Here is a 22,753-nt window from a genome sequence, read left to right as displayed (position 1 = left end):
GGTCAACAACTTTACATTTATGTCAAGTTACAGTATTTGGGTAGGGTGATCTGGTGCTTCTTAAAAAGATCTCCCTCTTTGGTTAATGTCATCCGCAAATCTTTTTTTACTACACACCCAACCTTTGGGAGAATCTAATATAGAGCTATATTGGTTTATCTGATCCACCTGAGACATGATTAAAAAAATAAAGAAGCCTTAGCTAGTAACAAACAGCACGAAGGGGAATCCTCTACAGAACATTGTATGGTATATTAAGTTCAATGCTAGTCATCAACGCTTGTGAGTTCAGCCTTCTTTTAGATTGAGAAATGTATAAATGAGATGCGAGCAGATGATATGCTTCATTCTTCCATATTCTGCACAAGAATTGATGCACAGACGTACTTTATTTGTTAATCGGCGCTGTATTTGAAGAGCTCCGCTGATTATTCATCGGCATCCGCAGTTTGTTGCTTCTTAATCAAGCTACTGCTACTCAATTTAACTAAGTTCTCTATACAAAGGGTGATCCAAGTAAAAGTACTTTTTTCAATAGCCTTTTTTGGCGAAACATGCGAGAATCGAGACAAGCTGTCATATTACTTTTGTTCAGTATTGTTTCCATGATGAAACATGGAATCACTTACGCCTGAACAACATTTACAAATCGTTCAACTTTATTGCGAAAATTCACGTTCTGTAAAGAATGTGTTTCGCACGCTTCACTCAATTTATGGTTAACGTAACCATCTTACGGAGAGTACTATTCGCAACGCCATCACCCACCTTGAGACTCAGTATTCATTATTGGATAATATTCGACAGAATAGACTACGTCCAGCAATCAGTGAAGAAAATATAGCAGCCGTAGCTGAGAGTGTACACGAAGACCGTGGAGAATCGATTCATGCCATTCGCAGCAACTCAGATTGCCGTATGGAACGACTTGGCACATTTTACTTCGATATCTTAAATAAGTAGAAAGCAAAATACAGCTTGTGCGAGAACTGAAGCCGCTCGACCTTTCCAAGCGACAACGCTTCGCTCTATAGACTCTTGAAAAGTTCCAAGAAGATCAGATGTTTTCGAGCTAAATTTTATTCAAGGATTTCTGGCTCAGTGGGTATGTAAACGAGCAAAATTGTCGCACTTGGAACGAAGAGCAACCTGAAGAGATTCAAGCGCTGCCATTTCATCTAGAAAAAGCAACGGTTTGGTGTGTTTGTGGGCCGGGGTCATCGGTCCATATTTCTTCAAAAATGATGCCGGTGAGAACGTAACCGTCAATCGCGCCATGATAACCGACTATTTGATGCCTAAAATTAAAGCTCATGATATCGCCACTTCCCGCAAATGGCTTCAATCAATGGATTTATTGAGAGAACACTTCGCTGAGCAAATACTTTTACGTTTTGGGACGGTTGATGGGCGGAGAATTCCCCTTCGATTCATGCCTTGGAGCATAACGCGTGGCATTCGCCGGTTACCCGTCGAAATGATCGAACGAGTCATCGAAAATTGGACCTAAGGGATGGACCAGGTGGGATGTAGTCCCGGCCAATATTTGAAAGAGATAACCTTAAAAAAATAAATGCGAAAGAATGTTCTTTCTTTTCGATAATAAACATTCTCCACTAAAATTGAAATTTCTGTGTTTTTTCTTTAAAAAAAGTAGGGAACCTATGGAAGTAGAACACCCTTTATAAGTATATAACATATTTATTACTTTTACAAGTATGTTAGAGCTTCTACTCCTGAAAATATTACAAAAAAATGCTTTTTGTAGGAATTTTGTTAATGTTATTGATTTTTAAATAATTAATAAGCTAATGAGCCATATTTGTGTATGCAAAAAGGAAAAGGGACTAAGCCACTTGAAACACGCACAAGGTAAATAAATTTATACGTAAGTATGTGGGGGTATATCTAAGCGCCTTTCGGAGGCTTCAAAGCTAAAACGCGAGTTCTTTTTTTTCAAAGTCGCGACCGAAAGGTTGCTTTCTCATCTTTTCTTATGCCTTTTTGCATTTTTAATTTAATTTTTCACTAAATATTTTATGCCGAAAAATGGCTGCCACGAATGTCAGCTCCACCCCCACTACCACTACTCCAACCCGAGCAACGCGCGAAATAAAATAATGAAAATTTACCGCGGCATCGTAATTTTAATCACATATGAGGCCGAACTACAAGCAAATATGACCCGCCACATAGCTTGCTCCCAGCGAACAAGCAAGCAGATATGAGCCTGTGTATGTGTGTGTTTGATTGTATGTATATATGGGTGTGTAGGTATATCTCCATGAGTGCCTGCATCAAACAGCCAACCTGTCAACGCATACTCGTTACTTGTGTAGCATTAGAGCGTGCGGGGGGCGGGGTGAGCCGCCTGCGTAGCTTCGTGAAAGGAAGTGGCGCACTTGAGATGCCAACATGTGGAAACAGGACCTTCGCCATTAGGCCGCGCGGGTTGGGCAAATTTATGTAAATTATGTGTTGGTAATAACCCTTTACCGTTAGCTACGGCGCTGACTTGTTAGGCGTCCACACACACACACACATCTATGTATAATCATACCTACTTAACTGCATGTGTGCGCCTTAAAGTGCTGGGCGTGCTTGTGTGTCGGTAATCGGGTCACACGCACACACTCACACTTTTTTACATACATGTGTGTGTGTTTGGCTACGTGCTCAACACTTTTAAGCGAATTTTAATATATTTTTGGTGAAATTTCATCAACGCCTTGTCAACACTTGTCTTCTGCGCTCGTCTGCACCTCCATCCGCCTTGCTGCAACACACGCTCCGCACACACACACATACTAGCAAGTGTGGCATATGTGTGTGTGCATGAGTAGTTACATAATGATTTTTGAGAAATTTTGAAATTTGACTTTCCGCTCGGAAAAAGTTTAGCGCCCAACCCCTTTTGTTCGCAGCTATGTATTTGTATGTGTGTGTGTGTGTGGAAGGATTCAAGGACTCCGTGCATGTGTAAATTAATTCAAGTTGAAAATTCATTTAGAACATTAAAACACGCACACAGCCATACATCAGCACACATAATATGTTGGTATGTTTGTAAGAAGAGACCCTGTCGGAAATGCTATTCATTGGATTTGAGAATATATTTAGAATGGAATTTTTATGTTCGTAACTACGTGAACAAGTCATATCTAATTTATAGCAATATATATTTATATACTTATATAGAGATAATTGAGAGAACTCCGTCAGTGCATGATTGTATTTTCTTCAAAGGTACCCATCAAGTGAGAATTTGTTTTCAAGCCAGCAGACTTTCTTATAAAAAATTTTAGGATCATTATTTCATTCAATTTGTTTCTAATAGTTTTTTGGGTATTATATCATATGTAGTCCCGAAATTTCGGGATTTTAATATTAATATTTCGGGACTTCGATTTTACGTTTATTTGCGTATTTTATCATGTTCTCAAAATTTAGGGGTTTTCACCTTGATAACCTAACCTAACCTTAAACTTAATAGTTAAGTATATTATAATCCCCAAATTTCGTGATTTTCACTTTTGTGTTCTCTTCAAATTTTAGCTCTTTAATTTTTGTTATTTTACTCAATTACTCAACTCACACTTTTCAATCCCGAAATTTCGGGATTTTAATATTGATATTTCGGGACTCTGATTTTAAGTTTATTTGTGAATAATATCATAGTCCCGAAATTTCGTGGTTTTCAGCTTTGATAACCTAACCTAACCTTAAATGTAATAGTGAACTTTTCATAATCCCGAATTTTCGGGATTTTCACTTTGGGGTTCTCTATAAATTTAATCTCTGTAAACTGGTTATTTCACTCAATTACATAGCTCACACTACTTTTCAATCCCGAAATTTCTCACCTCTAACCTGCTTTTCTTGTATTATATTTAAAATGACGCATTCTCTTTTAATCCCGAAATTTCGAAATTTTAATATTGATATTTCGGGACTCCGGTTTTTTTTTATTTTGTATTTTTTAGAAATTTATGTTAAAACAAGTTTATTACTAACCTTAAACTTAATAGTGAAATATATTATAATCCCAAAATTTACTCAATTACTCAACTCCACACACAATAGTTTTCAATCCCGAAATTTCCGTATTGTTGAACACATATTTTTAACTTTGAAACTGCTTTTATAGTATTTAAAATTACGAATCCTCTTTTAATCCCGAAATTTCGGGATTTTAATATTGATATTTCGGGACTCCAGATTTTTCTATTTTTTTTTTTTTAATTTATGATGAATCAAGTTATTAACCTCTTTAAGGCAACCGAAGCTTAGGTGAACGCCAGCGAAAACTGGTCCAAAAGTGAAAAAGTGTGTTGTGAACCGTAACTTTACCATTAATTTTTCCTTAAACTATCTAATATAAATTAAATAATAATTCTTCGAACATGATTTTTAAAAAGTATTCTTAGCTTATAAAAGCATATTCGAAATCATTAAAATAATATAAAAATTTCCTACTGGGTCCTTATGTGCATAAGTGTATATGTACTAACATATGTATGTATGTATGTCTGAATATGTAAAAATGTTATACGAGATCATGCATATGAAATTACTTTCGCAAATGAGCAAGCACAAGTCTATATACATATTGTCTGCGTAACCGTGTGAACTCTTTTGAAGGAAAGTGCCAACAATTTTCATAACAAAGAGTACTTCAAGTGGAAAATTTTAATGTAATTTTCACTAAAAACGTCAAACTTTTCTCCTCTCTACTTTTTAGACACACTGTGTAGTGCGTTACATACATTGACAAGGAAAGTATATCTAATATACACATGTACATACATATGTACATATGTATGTGTGCTTAAAAGTGTCAAGTAAAAGCCGCTACATATTCACATGAATGTATGTACATTTGTATCAGCATAATTACAAGCATAAATATTTTTCGGTTTCAGGCATGAATGTGTGAATGTCTCAGTATATTCCCTAATGCCATGCCATCATCCGCCATTTTGGACCCTAGCAAGTGTAAGGAACATCACTAATGGGTTGCACTTAACAGTATTTAAGCTATATTTGTATGTATATATGATGAGTATGTATGTATAAATATACGAGTATACACATATGCATATTAAGGTATATAAATGCGATATCTTCTTCCGAATAGGGATTTCCGTGGTTATTTGTTTTAAAGGTGATGATGATGGATGATTTTGAGATTAAAAAAATTACCTTTTGATCTAAATTAAATGACAAAATAAGACTCTCTAAACTAGATAATTTAATTAGATTCCGACTTGAAGGCCTGAACGGTTTGGTGTATAGTACGTGATATCAGTTCAAGTCGTTTGGAGGGAAGAGATGTTTGTCTGAAGATCTAAAAGTCTCTCTCTATACATATCTCTTTCCCCTTCCTCTCTTTTTTTATCTCTCTATATATATGTTATTTCCCTTCTTCTTCTCTATTTATTTTTGCCTCTTTTCGCTCAGCAAATTCTTTGAATTCGACTTGCAAGTTCCTTCCTTCTTTCTACCTCTCTTTCATTCTTTCACACTCAGCTATTCCTCCAGAGCTTTTTTTAATTCAAAACATCTCGCTTTCTATCTATATCTTCCCTGTTACTCTCTCTATCTCTTTTCTCTACCCCTTTTTCTCTATCTCTTTCTATATAGTATTTCCCTGTCATCTGTTTTCTCTACCTTTTCCTTTTTTCCGTTAAAAATTTTCTGAATTCGACATGCAGGTGATGGCTCTCTTCTTCTATTTATCTTTCTTTCGCTCTCAGCTATTCCTCCGAAGGTTACACTATCTCTGTGTCTAGTAAGATTCCGCCGAAAGTCGCAGATGTTTTTTTTTTTTTGTTGAAAATCCAAACACCTCGATCCTTATCAATATATTTTCCTTTTTCACTCTCTATATCTCTTCCCTCCCTCTTTTTCTCTTTATCTTTCTATATAGTATTTTCTTTTCTTTTCTCTCTACCTTTTCCTTATTTTGCTTACAAATTTTTTAGAATTCGACATGCAGGTGATAGTTCTCTTCTTCTCTCTTTCACTATTTTGCTTTCAGCTGTCGCTCTGAAGCTTGCACTATCTCTGTGCCTAGTAAAACGGAGTTAAGAGCCAATTTTTTCGAAAATCTGAACATCTCACTCTCTATCTATTTATTCCTGTGTCTCTTTCCCTCTATATTTTTCCCTTACTTCTTTTTCTCTATCTCTTTATATTATTTTCAGTTCTTGTTTTCTCTCTATATTATTCTTTTTACCTCAGCAAGTTCTCCGACTACGAAGAGCAGCTCGTCGTTCTCTCCTTCTCTCTTTTGCTCTCAGCTATTCATCCGTAGCTTACACTCTTTTTATATCTAGTAAGTCAGAGAAAAGCGATGTTTTTCTGAAGAACAGAACACCTCTCTCTCAGTAACATCTTCGAACTCGACCGTTATACGATCTTAATGGTCCGGAGCTGTAAGAACATGTATATGTAAAGCAATCTTCTTCTAGACAAGTAACCCTCACCCCTGACTAATGATGAACTAAACAAGACTATAGATTTTCATTTCTAAAATTTACTCCCATTCCCCGTGTTTAAAATGACGGTAACTGAAAAAATACAGAACTGAAAGAATTGATGATTTCATAGAAAAGGTGAAAATTGCAAAGAGAGGCGAAAATAATTCAACAAATCAAAAGAGTTGAACTTCTAACCAAGTCAAGCCTCTGAGTTTTTATCGCGAGGCACTCTTCCCAACCACCAAAGCGCGCGTCACTCGGCTCAATAATAATCAACGAAATGATGTCACTGCATACACTTAAGTCATCAGCTATAATCACTGGCAACAGCAACCAGTTGCCAGTAACAATAACAACAACAGCACTTAAAATAATAAAGCAAGGAAAACAACAGCCAAATGCACAGCAGCGATTAAAATAACAAAAGACGGCGAAACAAGGAGCACCCGGAGGCAATGCGTCGCGCGAGTGGTACACTTGTGTAGGTGGGTATGAGTGTGTGTGGCAGCATGTAGGCTTGTCACGCATATGCAACCTAAATAAGATGGTGTTGCTAAAGACGGCGCTCATAAAATCCATTAAAATGTTTAATCCTTTAATAAGGCGACGACGAAATGTTTATGTGTGAGTGTGTGCATGTTCATTGTACGGTTCGGCAGTTCCAAGCTTGGCACAATTTTGTTGCGTCGTTTAGTAATTACGAGGCTGTCGTTGGCTGGCGGAGGAAAGTGTTAAAGAGCGTAATTTTATTACTTTGCCGAGCGAAGTTGGAAAACGAATGGCTTTTCGAGCTTAACGGCAGATTTCGATGTCAATAAAGAGACTGTGAAACAAAAGTGTGAACATTTTGCAGTATGCATTTCACTCGTTTAGGCAATTGGAAGTGTAAGAGGGAGTAGAAAGGGATAAATATTTCGAAATTGAAAAGTGAGAGTGTCAAGCAGTTTTTTAGAAGGTCTTGGAACCTCTTAAAATATCATAAACATGTCTCAGAATTTAAACCAACAACAACGTCAGCCTCGAAATCCAACGCAGAATATTCCTTGCCAGTAGCACCTTTTGCTGAATAGGCAATTGAGAAGTAAAGTCCTCTCTCGACGAACAAACACTCAATTCTACAGGTTACTCATCATCCTCGTCCTGCTAAATGGTGCAGAAGCATGGACGCCGACAACATCTGATGAGTCGGCGTAACAAGTTTTGGAGAGAAAGACTTTGGGAAAGATATATGGTCCTTTGCGCATTATCTACGGCGAATGCCGCTATCTATGGAACGATGAGCTGAATGAGATATACGACGACATTGAGATAGTTCAGCGAATGAAGAGACAACGGCTACGCTGGCTATGTCATGTCGTCCGAATGGATGAAAACACTCCAGCTCTGAGAGTATTCGAGGCAGTATCCGCCGAGAAAAACAGAGGAAAGGATCAGGTAGAGAAGAACCTGATTATACTTGGAATCTCCAATTGGCACTAAACAGTGAAACGGAAGAACGACTGGCGCTCTGTTGTAACTAAAAAAGAAGAAGAAGTCAATTTCCTTATAACAAACCAAAACAGTTTTCGGTTCGGCAGCATTTAGAGTGTGGCGAATCGAATAGTCATTTTCGCGTATTTAAATACAAATCTTTATTATCGCCTTCGAAATTTTCCAAACACACGTTATAAGTTTCGTCTGGGATGGCCTTAATTGGCTGCGGGGAATTTTGGATTTTTCTATTTCAGTCCATCTTTCGAGGACCATTCGCCAGAGTAATGGCTAGTTTTGACGTTCATAAACCTATGTCTTGTCGGTAGTAATGATATGTCTGTAAAATGTAGGATCCTCAGCTAAGTTGTCAAAGATCTTCTTTGTATCCTCTCTTTGATGACATTTCCATAAAAGATTCAGATCATTTGGAACGAGTCTAGCAGTGACAAATTTAATAACTAAAGCCTTAACCAAAAGGTGTTGACTGGATCCATAATAGATGTTAAGATCCTTTGCTATCTCTCTCGAACATTAAAAGAAGTATCCACCGCTCATGGGACAATTTTTTGATGAATTCACGACCTTTGAGTTCATGATAAAAAAAGTTTCCCAAAAGCCATTACACTTAAATGAGGTATCCAGATACTATTTTGTACTCTTCTACTTCACATTTAAAACTTGTTTACCAAAAATTTTCTAAGAAACCGAACAGAACTCTCATACAAGAAGTACAGAAGTGGTGAATCGAATACGCCTAATTCAACACATTTTATAGATGAAATTTCACCGAACTGCGCTCCCTAAAGGCAAATTTCAGATCGAAATCCACACAAAGTCAGCCTCAAATGTTTCGTAAATGAGTTTTAATGATTTACTTAGCCAATGACTTTGTTTGCCTATTTTATGGTAATTTAATACTTTGCGACACGCCAGCGCCTTGAGCGATTTTTCATGCGAAGCCAATCGTGTCGCTGTAGAGCCTTGGTTGGCTGATAGGTTGTTACGTCGGCAAGCCACTTTAAATATTATCCGCATAATGCCTTTGAAAGCAAGCTCGATGACAACAAAGTGGCAATCGTAGAGCCGCGTATACATATATACTTTTTTGTATGCAAAGTATCCCCTCAGCGTTGGGAAGCAACAGTTTTACCAACAACAATAAGTGATTCCATGCTTTTTCGCCGCTGGCATCAACAAATCCCTGACATGATACAGTGAAAGCGGATAATCGACTGTTGATTGGCGTGAAATTTCTCTGAATCACCAAAATCGAGCATTGGAAAGAGCCGTTGAATTGACGGAAGGAAAATAAATACTAAGCTTGCCATTAAAGCTTTCAACAGTGAAAGCTGTTTATAGTACATATTTTGAAAATCTTTCGGGCTGTGGAATGCCTGGAAGGCTAGGGTTAAAGCCATTAAAGAAGAAGTATATCTACTGCTCCGGAGTATGGCCTCCTTCAGAGAAGTAACTAAGAGAATAACGCGGCGTTGTAGGCTACAGCGGAATCGAAGGTAAGTTTCAAGCTCTTATTTTGCGTTCTACTACCGGATAGATGGGTTTCGCGACCAGCGGCGGGCTAGCATTAGTTCTTGAGGTATCGATCTAAAGTCGACCATAAGAGCTCTACAAGCTCTACAACCTTTCGATTTCAGGTTAGCCTTTCCTTATTGTAGGGGTTCAGTAACGTTGTTAGTCTTACCGGATACCAGCCGTTTGAAAGAAGCATGGGGGAAACCTATGAGAACTTCATTCTTTATGGTCCCACCTTTGCAAAATCTAGGCTTAAACACATGAGAGCTCACACTTTATGATATCTCGATGAGCTGATAGGCGCTTTGCCGACTTCACAAATATCTGTATATATAGAAAAAGCGTGATACCGGACTTCATAATCACTATTTGAACCTAATCTTAACATAACCTGTTAATCGGGTAATCACCGATACCAGCAACAGGGTTAAAATTACTGGTCAAAAATGCCTCTCTGAAGCAAATTACCACCGATTCTGAAGCTCTTTAATCCCTTACATCCCTCTTCACACAATACACTACATCAAACATCTATATATGCATATGTATTTACCTGGAAACTTAAACGGCAGTCCACCCATCAACGGATCACCGGGTCCGAAACGCTGCGGTCCGAAGGCAAACGGATGAAAACCCGGATGACGCACCTTGGAGCGTGGCTCGCGCGGACCATCCACCGTCACCTTGATCGCCTTGTTGTAGGTCGCGATCTGTATGGGATTCGTCGATATCACAATGCTCAGGGTGAAGCTTTTGCCTGCAAATGAGAATAAATTCGCGTTCGCATCAATGGATGAGAGCTAATTTTTGGTATATTCAACTTAAAACTAATTAATTAAAAGCGCGCACGGATAGTGTTGCATGAATTATGTGCCTGAAATTGCCGTAGCTGTAAAAATGTAAGCGTTAGAATTTACAGCGCGCGAAATAACCATTCAACGCCGCCATAAATTGTGTAACCGCACGGCGCACCGACAGCCGCGCGGCCAAACTGGAGCGCTTTTCCTGCTGAAATTTCACTGTGCGCCGCATTTATTATAACTTGCTGTGCTTGTGGGTGCGTGTGTGTATGCGTGGGTGTGGATGTATATATACAATTCGTCGACAAAATCTAAACAAAGCGCGCGTTGCTGCATTTGTTGCAAGTTATAGCTAATGTGCCACGTATGTGAGTATGTGGAGTAGATACGAGTGGTGGTCGATAGGTCAGCGGATTTCGAAGGCCAGCGAAGCTAATGAAAGTAGGAAGCAAGTATAAACCGAAATTTCAGTCTGTAATTTGGTTTCCCGCTCTTAGCAATATTTTCCACAACGGAAAAGCAGATAAGTTGGACAAGTCAGGAGCCTTTCTAGACGTATCTGGGACAGAGTCAGTACCGTAAACGTTAGGAACAATCGGGATATAAAACTAGTATCACCAAAATATGGCAAGACAAAAACTATGTAAGCACTTATTAAATATGTACAGGAAAAGATTCAGAAATCTAGACTTACAGCCGTCTTAATGGGATTTTGGCAATTTGAAGAACACGCATTAAAAATGGGAATGCCGAAGAGCAATCTTCGCCGCAGCTGAAAACTCGAAGATAGTAAGGAAAAGTTTCTACATTTCCGCTACGTATGCTCAGTTCTGTCACAACCCGGATGCAAAACTCTTGCAATACAGCAGATACCAAACGTCGAATGTTTATCTACAAAAATATAAATAACTGAGATAAGGAGTTTCATTGGGAGCACCAAATGGTTTGAACTAGAACTCTTAAAATTATTTGAATAAACAGAAAACCGATTTTTCGATTTTTCGAATAACCGGTTTGTAACCGTTCCGTATCCGGTCTGTAACCTTTAGTATGAATACTAATCGATTAATGCTACTCGAATAACTTAAACATTCCACATAAAAATGGTTGAAGTTGAACCCTTACTATCCGAATAGTCGAGAACGAACGATTACCCGTATATTCGAAAATGAGCGGTTAATCGAATAGTCGACGACTTACGAATAACCGGACTCAGCGAACCGAATATTATTATTCGAATAATGCTCTATTCGTGAATCCTTTCAATTCATTAAGCAAATAGCAAGAGCTCTAGTTTGAACACAGCATTGAAACGAGATAGCAATATCGGGTCTGTGGCAAAGCAAATGGATCCGTAGTGAACGAGGACAAGACGAAATATCCTCTCTCATCAAATAAAAAGTCGTCGCACTCACGACTTGGCGCCCACGTCACTGTTGACAGTCATAACTTCGAAGTCGTAGATAATTTCGTCTATCTTGGCACCAGCATTAACATCACCAACAACGTCACCCTCGATATCCAACTCAGGATAACTCTTGCCAACAGTTGCTACTTCAGACTGAGTAGGCAATTGAGAAGTAATGTCGTCTCCCGACGAACAAATACTAAATTCTACAAGACACTCGTCATCTCTGGCCTGCTATATTGGTCAGAGACATGGACTATGTAAACAGCTGATGAGTCAGCGTTGCGAGTTTTTGAGAGAAAGATTCTGCGGAAGATTTATGTTCCTTTACGCATTGGCCATTGGTACATTGACAAAATTCAGCGAATTAAGAGGCAGCGGTCACGCTGGCTAGGTCATGTCGTTCGAATTGACGAAATCACTCCAACTCTGAGAGTACTCGACGCAGTACCCAACGGAAGAAGCAGAGGAAGAGGAAGACCTCCACTTCGTTAAAAAGACCAGATGGAGAAAGACCTGGCTATAACGGAAGCGCATGCTTTGGAGTTTAAAGGACTTGAAAAACTACATCTGATTATTGGAAAGAAAAAATATGGATCTAGAAAATTTCATATCTTCACCGGGCGGTCGCGCAAGAAACTTAGCTCATACCAAAATCGGTTTTTACCTTTGCCAGTTCGACAGGCGTGATATTTACCGTCTCAGAGATGTTCTCTGAAAAAATCATTCAATCATTTCAAAACATTTCACGGCTTTGGACGAAACATACAGCTTCCATAATCGATTAGGGACCTTGAAACTGGTGGACTTCTTTATATGAACTTTCCACAAAGTCAAGGCGATAGTCTTTTCAAGTGAACGAAGGTCACAAATGTAGTGAAGGGACAAGAAATTTTTTCTTATGACTTGAGCTTCAATTTCTTGCTGAAAATATAAAAGCTTCATGAATTTAGGAGTAAAAACTTCGCTCATTCAGGGTGCTTTACATTACCGGAGATATAATATGCGCTGCCATATTAGCAAGCCTATGAATATGGATCAAGTTAAGCTATATATGAGAAACTCAATCCTTAATAAAGCGCATAACTTGAGAAGCTTAAGAAGACCCCCAAGAATCCAAGGTGAAAAATTAAAAGCTAATCCTGGATCAAGAATCATCCGAGTCAATGTTAACGAAAATATATATTATATTATATATACATATCTACGAGCCAAACACCAATTTTCGAAACCAAAGCCCACTAATTTATCGAGTTCGCCTCTCATTCACATACACACACACACACACACAAATACCTGCCAGTGCGTTCGCGCCACGTTTGGGGGCATCCATAACGCATTCCCGTATGCATGGCGCAACACAATTATTTTATGAATTTATGGATTTTCTATGCGCGTTCACTCCCGTCTCCCCCACCAACTGACACGATTGCAAATTTGCGCTAAGCAAAAGCATACAGCTAATAAAAGCGACGCTGCCACGGCACAGCGTCGACGCCTGCAACACATTTGGTTGCGCGCAATGAACTTGCAAAATCATTAAATTAACCCCAAACATAAAACGCGAAATATGCACAAGCCATGCCGCCAACACACCCCACCCCCCGGCTTGCCACACCTGCAGCAAAGCGCGCCACATTGAAACCGAAACTGAATTGTGCCGAAGGAGACAATGTGGCAGTCATGCAAGCCCGCACACACACCCACACACGCACACCGACCCGTCCCGCTGCTCATATAAAATGCTGAAATTTTTGCAACCGAAAATGAAGACATAAAATTTTCAAATGTTTCGAAATTCCGTTGATTTCCCTTTTATTTGTGGCAATTTGTGGCGCGCGCACGCATACACACATACACTCTCACCACTACAGGCGCATAGTTTCATTGCGCACACACACGCAGACATCGCGTTTGCGAATTGCAATGCCGGAAATGCTGAAGTGTGACTAAGGAATCCAGCGCCGAGCCAAACGCACGGACGCAATGGCAGCCCCGCCAGTTGCACAGCCAAAACTGGTAGATATCATAGACATATAGTTAGTACATACATACAGTTAAGTATGTGTGTGGCCCTGCATTTGTATTACGCTCGCACTTATCGCCCCAGCCCTCGACCGAAAATCACATTTCGCTATTGTTTTCGCAGATATGAATCTGAAAAATTCATAAACTGCACTCCATCCACCTAGCGCCCTCGTCCTAACAACCGTTGCGTTCAGTGTTCACCATGCAGTGTCATACTTCGGGTGCATTGCATGTTCTCTCGCACCCAATTCCAATGTGTCTGGTTGGCTTGTCAATTATGCAAGCCAACATCTTTATTGGCTGGAGTTGATTTCTTGCTGCATGTTGTGGGTGGTTATTAGGATTCATTCAACGCGGGTTTGGTTAGGACGACTTTTTTAAAGCTTTCGACAAATTTAATCAAATTGTATATTAAACACGCGTTCGACAAAATGTGAGTAGAGGAACCTCACAAGGCGGAGTACTCTCTCCTCTTCTATGGATCCTGATGATTAACGGCCTACTTAAAAAGCTTGAGGATCGTGGCTGCCGGGTGAATGCCTGTGCAGACGATGTAGCACTTAGGGTCAAAGGAAAGTTTCTGAGCACCGTGTACGAGCTGATGCAGGCGTATCTCAGCATCGTAACAAATCGGAAGCGGTCCCGCCATCATCCCAAGTAAAACTGAAATGGTTTTATTTACCTGAATATATAAGATCCCGGTGGAATCGCTGAGACTTCCGTCTACAACCGGCGGATACAGTGAAATATCTAGAGCTCTCTCTGGATATCCTATCATGAAAGCCGATTATCGAAGAGACAGCAAACAGGCATCGATTGCCATGGGCAAAAATTGCGGTTTCTCACTGAAAGTGGTCCTCTGGCTCTATGACACCATAGTCAAGCCCATTATGTTCTATGAAGTCTTTATGTGGTGGAGGACATCGTCGGAAGGTGTATGGCTGCGAAAGCTGCTATCAGACTCAGAGAATATGGGTTCTTACAATAACACTTTTCTGAAACTCTGACGTCCTCACAAATGGTTCTTTAAAGAAAAATTATTATGACATCTCTCATCTATGGTTTATGCACGGATGAATATTTCTAAGTTATTATGTTGTCTGTGGACTTTAAACTACTTGTCCGTTTGATTTCAAATTTGCAGGTAATATTTACACTCCATAGTTCATTTTTTCCGCTATACTTTATTTTGTAATCTCAACATGTTCCCTAGATAGACATAGATAGCAACGTAGTTCCATGATAAACAAGTTGTTCACATTTGAATAAAGCGAAATCAAACATAATACAATATGGTTATCAAACGGCAGACGTTCTCAAAGTCTATAATGTGACATTCTTTGAAGTAGAGTTGCAGCCTGGGGCTTAAATAAGAAAGCTAAGCGAGATATATGGTATGTAGGAATTATTTAGAGAATTTCAATGGCCGTATCTATACCTAGAACATCCTTAGATTAGCTTCGATGGTGCTAGCTGTGTTTGGTAGACGGAAAAAGAGAGCGATATCAAGATTTTTTAAGTACTCTCATACTCTCGCTCCCACTCCACGTCGGTATAGATTGAGAAAGTACGAGTATACCACTCCACTACTAAACCTCTTCTCTAGAGGCTCAACTGCAAGTAACAATTGATATCCAACCTTGGGAGTACATAGTCTGATATCAAGCTATGTCCATAATTCTTCCGGTTTCATTCACTAAACTTCTAAATTCTGTAGAATTAGTTAGTTAGAAAACGAGAATAGCTAAAACAGAAAAAATTATACAACGAAAAGCTTTGTGCCCAAGTGAAGAAACACATTGTGAAAGCTATTAACAAAGCTTACGAAGAAGTTATGAACTGATTTCACTCTATAATTGTCTTTACCGGAGAAGTTCTGTAAAAGCTTTTCAAATACGAGAAGGCTATATCGAGGGTACTTTGTGAAAGACAAAAGCCCCCCGTCAACAAACTGATTGGACCTTATCAGCGTGGCTTCAGGCATAGAAAATCAACAACTGACCAGATATTCACCATCTGCCAAATCTTGGGAAAGAGGAACGACACCCGTAGAAAGATGAACGACACACACCACCTCTCTGTCTATTTCAAAGCTGCTTTTGACAGCACAAAAAATACTGTGTATACTGACGATGAAGAAAAGGATAGAGCCGCTCCATACCAAACGTTTCAGACAAGGCGCCTCCGTATCGTGCGTATTCTTCAATCTATTGCTGAAGAAATTAATTCGAGCTGAAGAGCTGAATATAGAAGGCCAATAGTTCTGTCTTAGAACCAGTATTAACACCAACAACAATGTCAGCCGCGAAATCCAACGCAGAATTGCTCTTGCTAACAGGTACTACTTTGGACTGAGTTGAGAAGTAAAGTCCTCTCTCGACTAACAAAGATCAAATTCTACAAGTCACTCATCATCCCCGTCCTGATATATGGTGCAGAGGCATGGATGGATCTGATGAGTTGGCGTTGCAAGAGAAAGGTTCTGCGGAAGATGTATGGTCCTTTACGCATTGCTAACGGCGAATACCGCTATCATCCGAATGGATGAAAAAAAAAATTCCAGATCGAAAATCATTCCTCCAACAAATACGTATATCCCATTTTCATCTTAACCTCATTCGAAGAACACACGCTTTGGTAATAAAATTAAGTTAAACGAAGTCGAAAAACTCGCACATTAAATGCGACATTGACCAAAGACAAGCAGAGACATAACAGAAACCGAGGCAACAACACGCAGCAACATACCTAAAACCACTGACGTAGATCAAATGAACGTAGCAAGCAAGAGACTAACCCGCAACAACAACAAAACTGAAATGAAATGAAACTTTTTTAATTATGCAACGCTAAAGACAACTGTCGACGCCAAGAAGCACATAAAGTGCGGGAATGAGTGGGAGGGAGGAAGTGATGCTGCATTGCGAGCAACTGATAAACGGAGACGAAGACACAGCAAGCGACATGGCAAGACAGGGAAATTCGCAAATAAATCTGTCGCCATTTTTAAGCCAAGACATTAAAGCGTAAACAAGGCATGAACAAGAAGACTCCACACAACCACGCAAATGAGGAAGAGAGAGGAGAGAGGAAAGAGGAGTGGCAAGCGTATGCTGGTGGCAGCGCAAATGAGCAGCGGCAGGCTGGCCACAGCGCCCAAAAGGCGGCAAAGAACTTTCGCTAATAAGACTAAAACTCGCCGAGGCTAGGAAGGGGGGGGGAGGTGAACAAGTGTGGAGGCAGCAGCTAAAGTATAAGCAAACAGTGGCAGAGGCGAAGTGACAAAATGCAAGAATGCGCGGAGTAAGAGCACAAGCAAAGGCCGAGGCAAATATATGTGTGTAACTGTAAGTATGTATGTGTATGTGTGTGTATGTAAGCACACCCCACCACCCTTTGGATTTAACAGACATTTATTTTAACAAAGCGCAAATTATCACCACTTTGCTAAGGCGACAACGGCAACAACAACAACAGCCACAATTAAAATGCCAGCAACAGTCGAAACAACTACAACAACAAAAATAATTATTTCCATTTAAGACTTTTAAAACAAAGTTGAAACATTCGCAATGAGCAGCGAAGGCTGGCGGCTTTTTCACTTTGCACGCTAATGAAAATGAATGTTCAAGCGTTCCCCTCTGCTGCCATTGCTAAGATACCTTCTTGTTGTTGCTGTAGGTGTAGGCAATTTGCAACGCATTGTTTGCGCCCGTTAACTTAGTTTTGCCGTAGCAACTCTGAGGTCTCGCCAGCAACTTCTTTCAATTCGAATTGCTGTTAGTGTTGCTGTTGTTGCTCTTGTTGTTGTTTGTTTGTTTTTAGCGGTAGCTGACGTAATTTGACATTAAACAAGTCTGAGGCTGACAACAAAATGACATTTTAAATATATACAACAACAAACAAAGCAGCACTAATGGCGTCGAAGAGCGCAAGCAACGTTGAAGGCCTGCCTCCTGTGGCCGTACAGCGTTACTCTCTAGCCGTCACCTGTTGTTGGTGGTTCGTCAAACGTGTTGCCAAAAAGCAAAACAAAATCACTCAACTAAAAGTGCAAGCCACTTCGCAATTTTAACACTTTGAAGCCTGTGCATTTTGGCCTACGTGTGGCATGTACTCCTGACCTTGCCACAACTCCGCTTTGTTTTGTGCGCTCCGTGGAAGCTGAACTCAAAAAGCCGTTTTATGCGAAAAGAGTTGAAATTTCAAAAAGCATTTATGCGAAGTACCTTCTAGTGTTGTTGTTGTTGTTGTTGTGGGCGTTGTTTTTCTAACGCTTAGCGCCCGCTATTGGTTTTGACAGTTTTGACAAGCAGCTCATTTGTTGTTGTTGAGGGCTTCAAAAAAGCATGTGTGCAATGAAGTGAGGAGAGGACAAGTATGCTGGGGTTCATACAAATGAGTGTGGCAAGCGCAGAAAGGAAGAATTTTGTCGAAAATTTATGAGGAGAGTATAAATTACAGAGCCTAAATACTTTGAATTAAGGTCTTTACAAACCAATAATTAGAGATCATTACGTACCCACTTAATTTAGTCAACAGACTAACATTGAGTATTGGAAATAGCTATAATAAAGACCTTTCAGATAATTTTCCAAATAACTTTTTAACCGCTACTTTAACCTGCGGTTAGTTAAAAATAACTGTGCCCAAAAAATAAGGTGACATTTGAATTTAAACTGCGCGCGTCGAAGGATTTGTAGAATTATTTTTTTTTAGGTTGGTAGTACTGTCAGTCACATTTATGTCAAATTTCATGTCAAAATATTCATTAGTGTTTGAGATACGTGTCGTTTTGTGAGCTGCTAAAAGTGAGTTTTTCGTTTTTTGCGATGTCAAAATTTGTTGAGCAAAGAATTTGCATTAAATTTTGTTTACGGAATCAATTTTCTGCTGCGGATACGTTGAGGATGGTGCAGAAAGCCTTTGGTGATGAGGCTATGTCTAAACAAACTGTTTACAAGTGGTATAGTGAGTTCCAGCCGTGAACGTGTCGATGACGAAGAGCGTCCAGGGCGACCATCAACCTCAACCGACGAAGCTCACGTTCAACAAATCAAAGATTTGGTGTTGAAAAACCGTCGATTAACAATTAGAGACCTTGCTGATGAAGTTGGCATATCGAAAGGCTCAGCCAATACCATTTTGAAGGATGTTTTGGGCCTCAGGCGCGTCAAATCTCGACTGGTACCGAAAACATTGAATTTATGGAAAAAAGGCGTCGCGTTGAAATGTGTGAAACGATGCTTTCTGACTACCAGGGTGTCATGAAACGCATTATAACTGGCGATGAGACTTGGATCTATGCTTACGACCCCGAAACAACCGATCAATCGAGCGAATATCGTGCCAAAAGAGAGCCGAGACCAAAAAAATCGCGCCAAAGTCGCTCAAAAATCAAGGTCATGTTGACTGTTTTCTTCGATTATCGTGGTGTTGTGCATTATGAATTCCTTCCAACCGGTCAAACATTCAACAAGGAATATTATTTGAACGTTATGCGTCATTTGCGTAACGCTATCCGCCTAAAAAGGCCGGAATTGTGGAAAGACAATTCTTGGTTTTTACACCACGATAATGCACCATCCCATACTGCCCTCGTAATTCGTGATCATTTCGCCAAAAACTCAACCCATATCGTTCCGCAACCACCGTATTCACCTGATCTGGCGCCGTGCGACTTCTGGCTGTTCACCAAGCTCAAAAGACCGCTCCGGGACACCGTTTTTATACGATAGAGGAGATTCAAGCCGCAGCGAAGACGGAACTGAAGGCCTTCCCGGAAAGTGACTACAACCAGTGTTTCGAAGATTGGAAAATCCGTTGGCATAAGTGCATTGCATCGGGAGGGGATTACTTTGAAGAGAATGAAATTGATTTGGAAGAATGAATAAAGAATTTTCAAAATAAATACAATGTCACCTTATTTTTTGGGCACAGGTATAATACAATATTGACTTTTGGAAGTAATTATAAACAAAAGCCTGTGAGATAATTTCCTCAATAAATTTTTAACCGTAACTTTAACCCTCGGTTAGGAAATTTAACAAGTGAAATGTAAGCATCATGCCAGTGTTGAATTATGGAAGTAATTATAAATAAATAAATGCTTTTCCTATAATTTTCTTATTAAGTTTTTAACCGCCACTTTAACCTACGGTTAGTTAAATTTAGGCATCAGTTTAACAATGTAGTTATAAATAAAGGCCCTTCAGATAAATTTCCCAATAATTTTCTTAACTGTCATTTTAACCTGTGGTTAGTTAAGTGTAAGCTTCATTCTAATAAGTTTTTAACCGTCACTTTAATCTGCGGTTAGTTAAATTTAGGCATTAATCTAATTTTTAACCGTCACTTTAATGCGTGGTTAGCTAGAATAATGATCAGGAAATAGTCATAAGTAAAGGCCTGTCAGCTAATTTTTCCGAATCAATTTTTAACCATTACTTCAATCTGCGGTTAGTTAAATTGAGCTTCATCAGCCTCAATCTTTCGCCCAAAGATGGCGAAACTTTATTATTATTCCATTGTTCCGAAATTCTGAAAAATCTATACATTGTGACAACTCTGAACCCAAAAAAACAACCAAATCAGCAAGAAAGCCGAATATCTACGACGCCAGGATATTTATCAGCATTTGGTGAGAATGGAAAGGGCGTGCTGAATTATGAGCTTCTTAATCCAAGTAAAACAATTAATGGAAAACGCTACCAACAACAACTTATCAAACTGAAGGAACCAATTACCGGAAAAAGTAAGCAGTTTGGGACTAGACACGAGGCAATAATTTTCCATCATGGCATTGACCTCATATTGCAAGAACGGTTAGAACTATGTTTAAATCAGTGCCTGAGAAGTTTTCCTCAGACCTTTTCATCAGTCATTGTCTCTTTTGACTGATTAATGCGGATTGCTCTCTTTGAAATGCGGTTCTCTTCATGAAAGTGTATGAAAAATTGGCTTAATTCATACATGGCCGCCAACACTCGCAATTATTTTAAGTTTGGAATCCACAACTAAACAGAAAGAAGTGAAAATGTTATAGCTTCAGATGGGCAAGAAGAATTTTAGTGATACTGTTGTACCGTAACCTTTTGAATTTTTAAAAGAAAAGCTCCACGAATATAGTTATAGCTCTAATAAATAAAGTTTTAACCGGCACTTTAACTGCCGATTAAAAATATGTTTCAATAAATGAAGGTAATAACTCAATAGCTGTCTAATTTAAATATATGTAATTATTTAGTGGGCTTTAACCGGCACTTTAACCACCGGTTAGTGTAAATAATAGTTTAATTATTGTATTTTAAACGCGTACTTTCATACAAATGTTTGTAGTAATTAAATTAATTGTCTAATTTAAAGGTACACAACTATTGATTAGGATTTAACCAGCACTTTAACCGTCGGTTAAAAAACATATCGTTTTAAAAACCTTATTTTGAATATTGAATTAATTGACTAATTTTAGGATACACAACTTTTGATTAAATTTTAACCAACACTTTAACCGCAGGTTAGCAAACATATCGTTTTAAAAAAATATTATTTAGATCTTGAAGGTACATGTTACACCTTTACTGCTCCTATGAAATACATATATTCAATTGGAAGTCAGGCGAGCTTAAGGTGGTTTGTCAAAAAATTTTGCGTATACCTCGATAAATTTTTTTTGTATGCAGTTCATATATGTCAAACTTTAACCACCACTTTAACCGTCGGTTAGCGTTGATATAACCATTTAAGTACACTATCTGATCGCCAATTATATATCATAAGTCTTCCGTTTTTTAAAATTTGTGAAACTTTAACCATGACTTTAACCGTCGGTTAGAGTAGATATAATCATTAAAGTCTCTGCTTATCATTACTGATCGCCGATTATATAAGTCTGTCTTTTTTGTTAAAATTGTGAAACTTTAACCATGACTTTAACCGTCGGTTAGTCGAGATATAATTAAAAAATCATCTGCGTACCACAACTGATCGCCAATTAAATAGGTCTGCCTTTTTATAAAAATTGTGAAATCTTAACCGCCATTTTTACAGCCACTTTAACCGCCGGTTAGTGTGTACATAATCACCAAAGTCTCCGCGTACTAGAACTAATCGCCAATAATAAAAATCTGCATTTTTAATAAAATTGTGAAACCTTAACCACCACTTTAACCGACGGTTAGTCTAAATATAATCATTAAGGTAACAGCGTACCACAACTGATCGTCAATTATATTTAAGTATAATTTTCTATATACATACATATCTAGTATTGAGAATATTCATCATCACCAATTTTATTTGTCAGTTAACCCTTACTAATATTTTTGTGATTTAGCGCTATTTGTTACATAGTCTAATCATTAAATTTCCAAACTAAAATTATTTCTTGTGTATAAGATCAAACCTCTCCAAGTACCTCATTAAGAGAAATTTAACCTACAAACTTTAGTTAAAATTTCTTTACCAAACACTTTAAAGTGTAACTCACCAACAACATTTAAACTTCGCTACCATTAAACGGTTCCCACCAAGTACTTTAAACCGTTAAAAGAGCAAAACGGAAGTTAAAAGTCGCGCAGTCAGCCAAAAAAAGGGGTTACAATTTATTATCATTAAAGCATGCCCTCATGTCGGGGGAGAAAGTCAAATATCGCGGCAAGCAAAAAGAACAAAAGAAATACAAATGGAGACAAATAATTCATAAACAAAACGGAGGACAAAGAAAATTCATAATTCCCAAAGCAGAGGAGGAATACAAACAGACATGCTTACTTATTCATACACATACGAGCCAAGGTATATAAGCAGTAAGGATTGGAATATATATATATATATGTATATGCATATAGCTACACAAATAAACATTTTATGACTCCTTTCAGCGAATAACGGCAAAAACGGGTCACAGCATGCGCTAACAAAACACATTTGTTACACCAAATGTCGCGAGGCCAATGCTCCAGCCAAGCCCCACCTAGTTCACCAGCTTTTAGGGAACAAAAAAACGGCAAAATTTTATGGCAAAAGTC

General features: G+C 38.7%; 1 protein-coding gene across 4 annotated transcripts in view; it reads right to left on the bottom strand.

Moving 5' to 3' along the window:
- The window catches only part of LOC126758283 (uncharacterized), a 90,534-nt gene that overhangs the window by 16,917 nt on the left and 50,864 nt on the right, over positions 1 to 22,753 (bottom strand). For all 4 annotated transcript variants that reach the window (XM_050472498.1, XM_050472500.1, XM_050472499.1 and 1 more), the window contains exon 4: positions 10,042 to 10,245. In XM_050472498.1, the coding sequence (XP_050328455.1) occupies positions 10,042 to 10,245 (204 nt within the window). The remainder of the gene's footprint in view (positions 1 to 10,041; positions 10,246 to 22,753) is intronic.

This window comes from Bactrocera neohumeralis, chromosome 5 (assembly GCF_024586455.1).
Source record: "Bactrocera neohumeralis isolate Rockhampton chromosome 5, APGP_CSIRO_Bneo_wtdbg2-racon-allhic-juicebox.fasta_v2, whole genome shotgun sequence".
Classification (NCBI taxonomy): Eukaryota; Metazoa; Arthropoda; class Insecta; order Diptera; family Tephritidae; genus Bactrocera; species Bactrocera neohumeralis.
The sequence above is the reverse complement of the archived record's forward strand: the minus strand, read 5'-3'. Positions and strand labels throughout refer to the sequence as shown.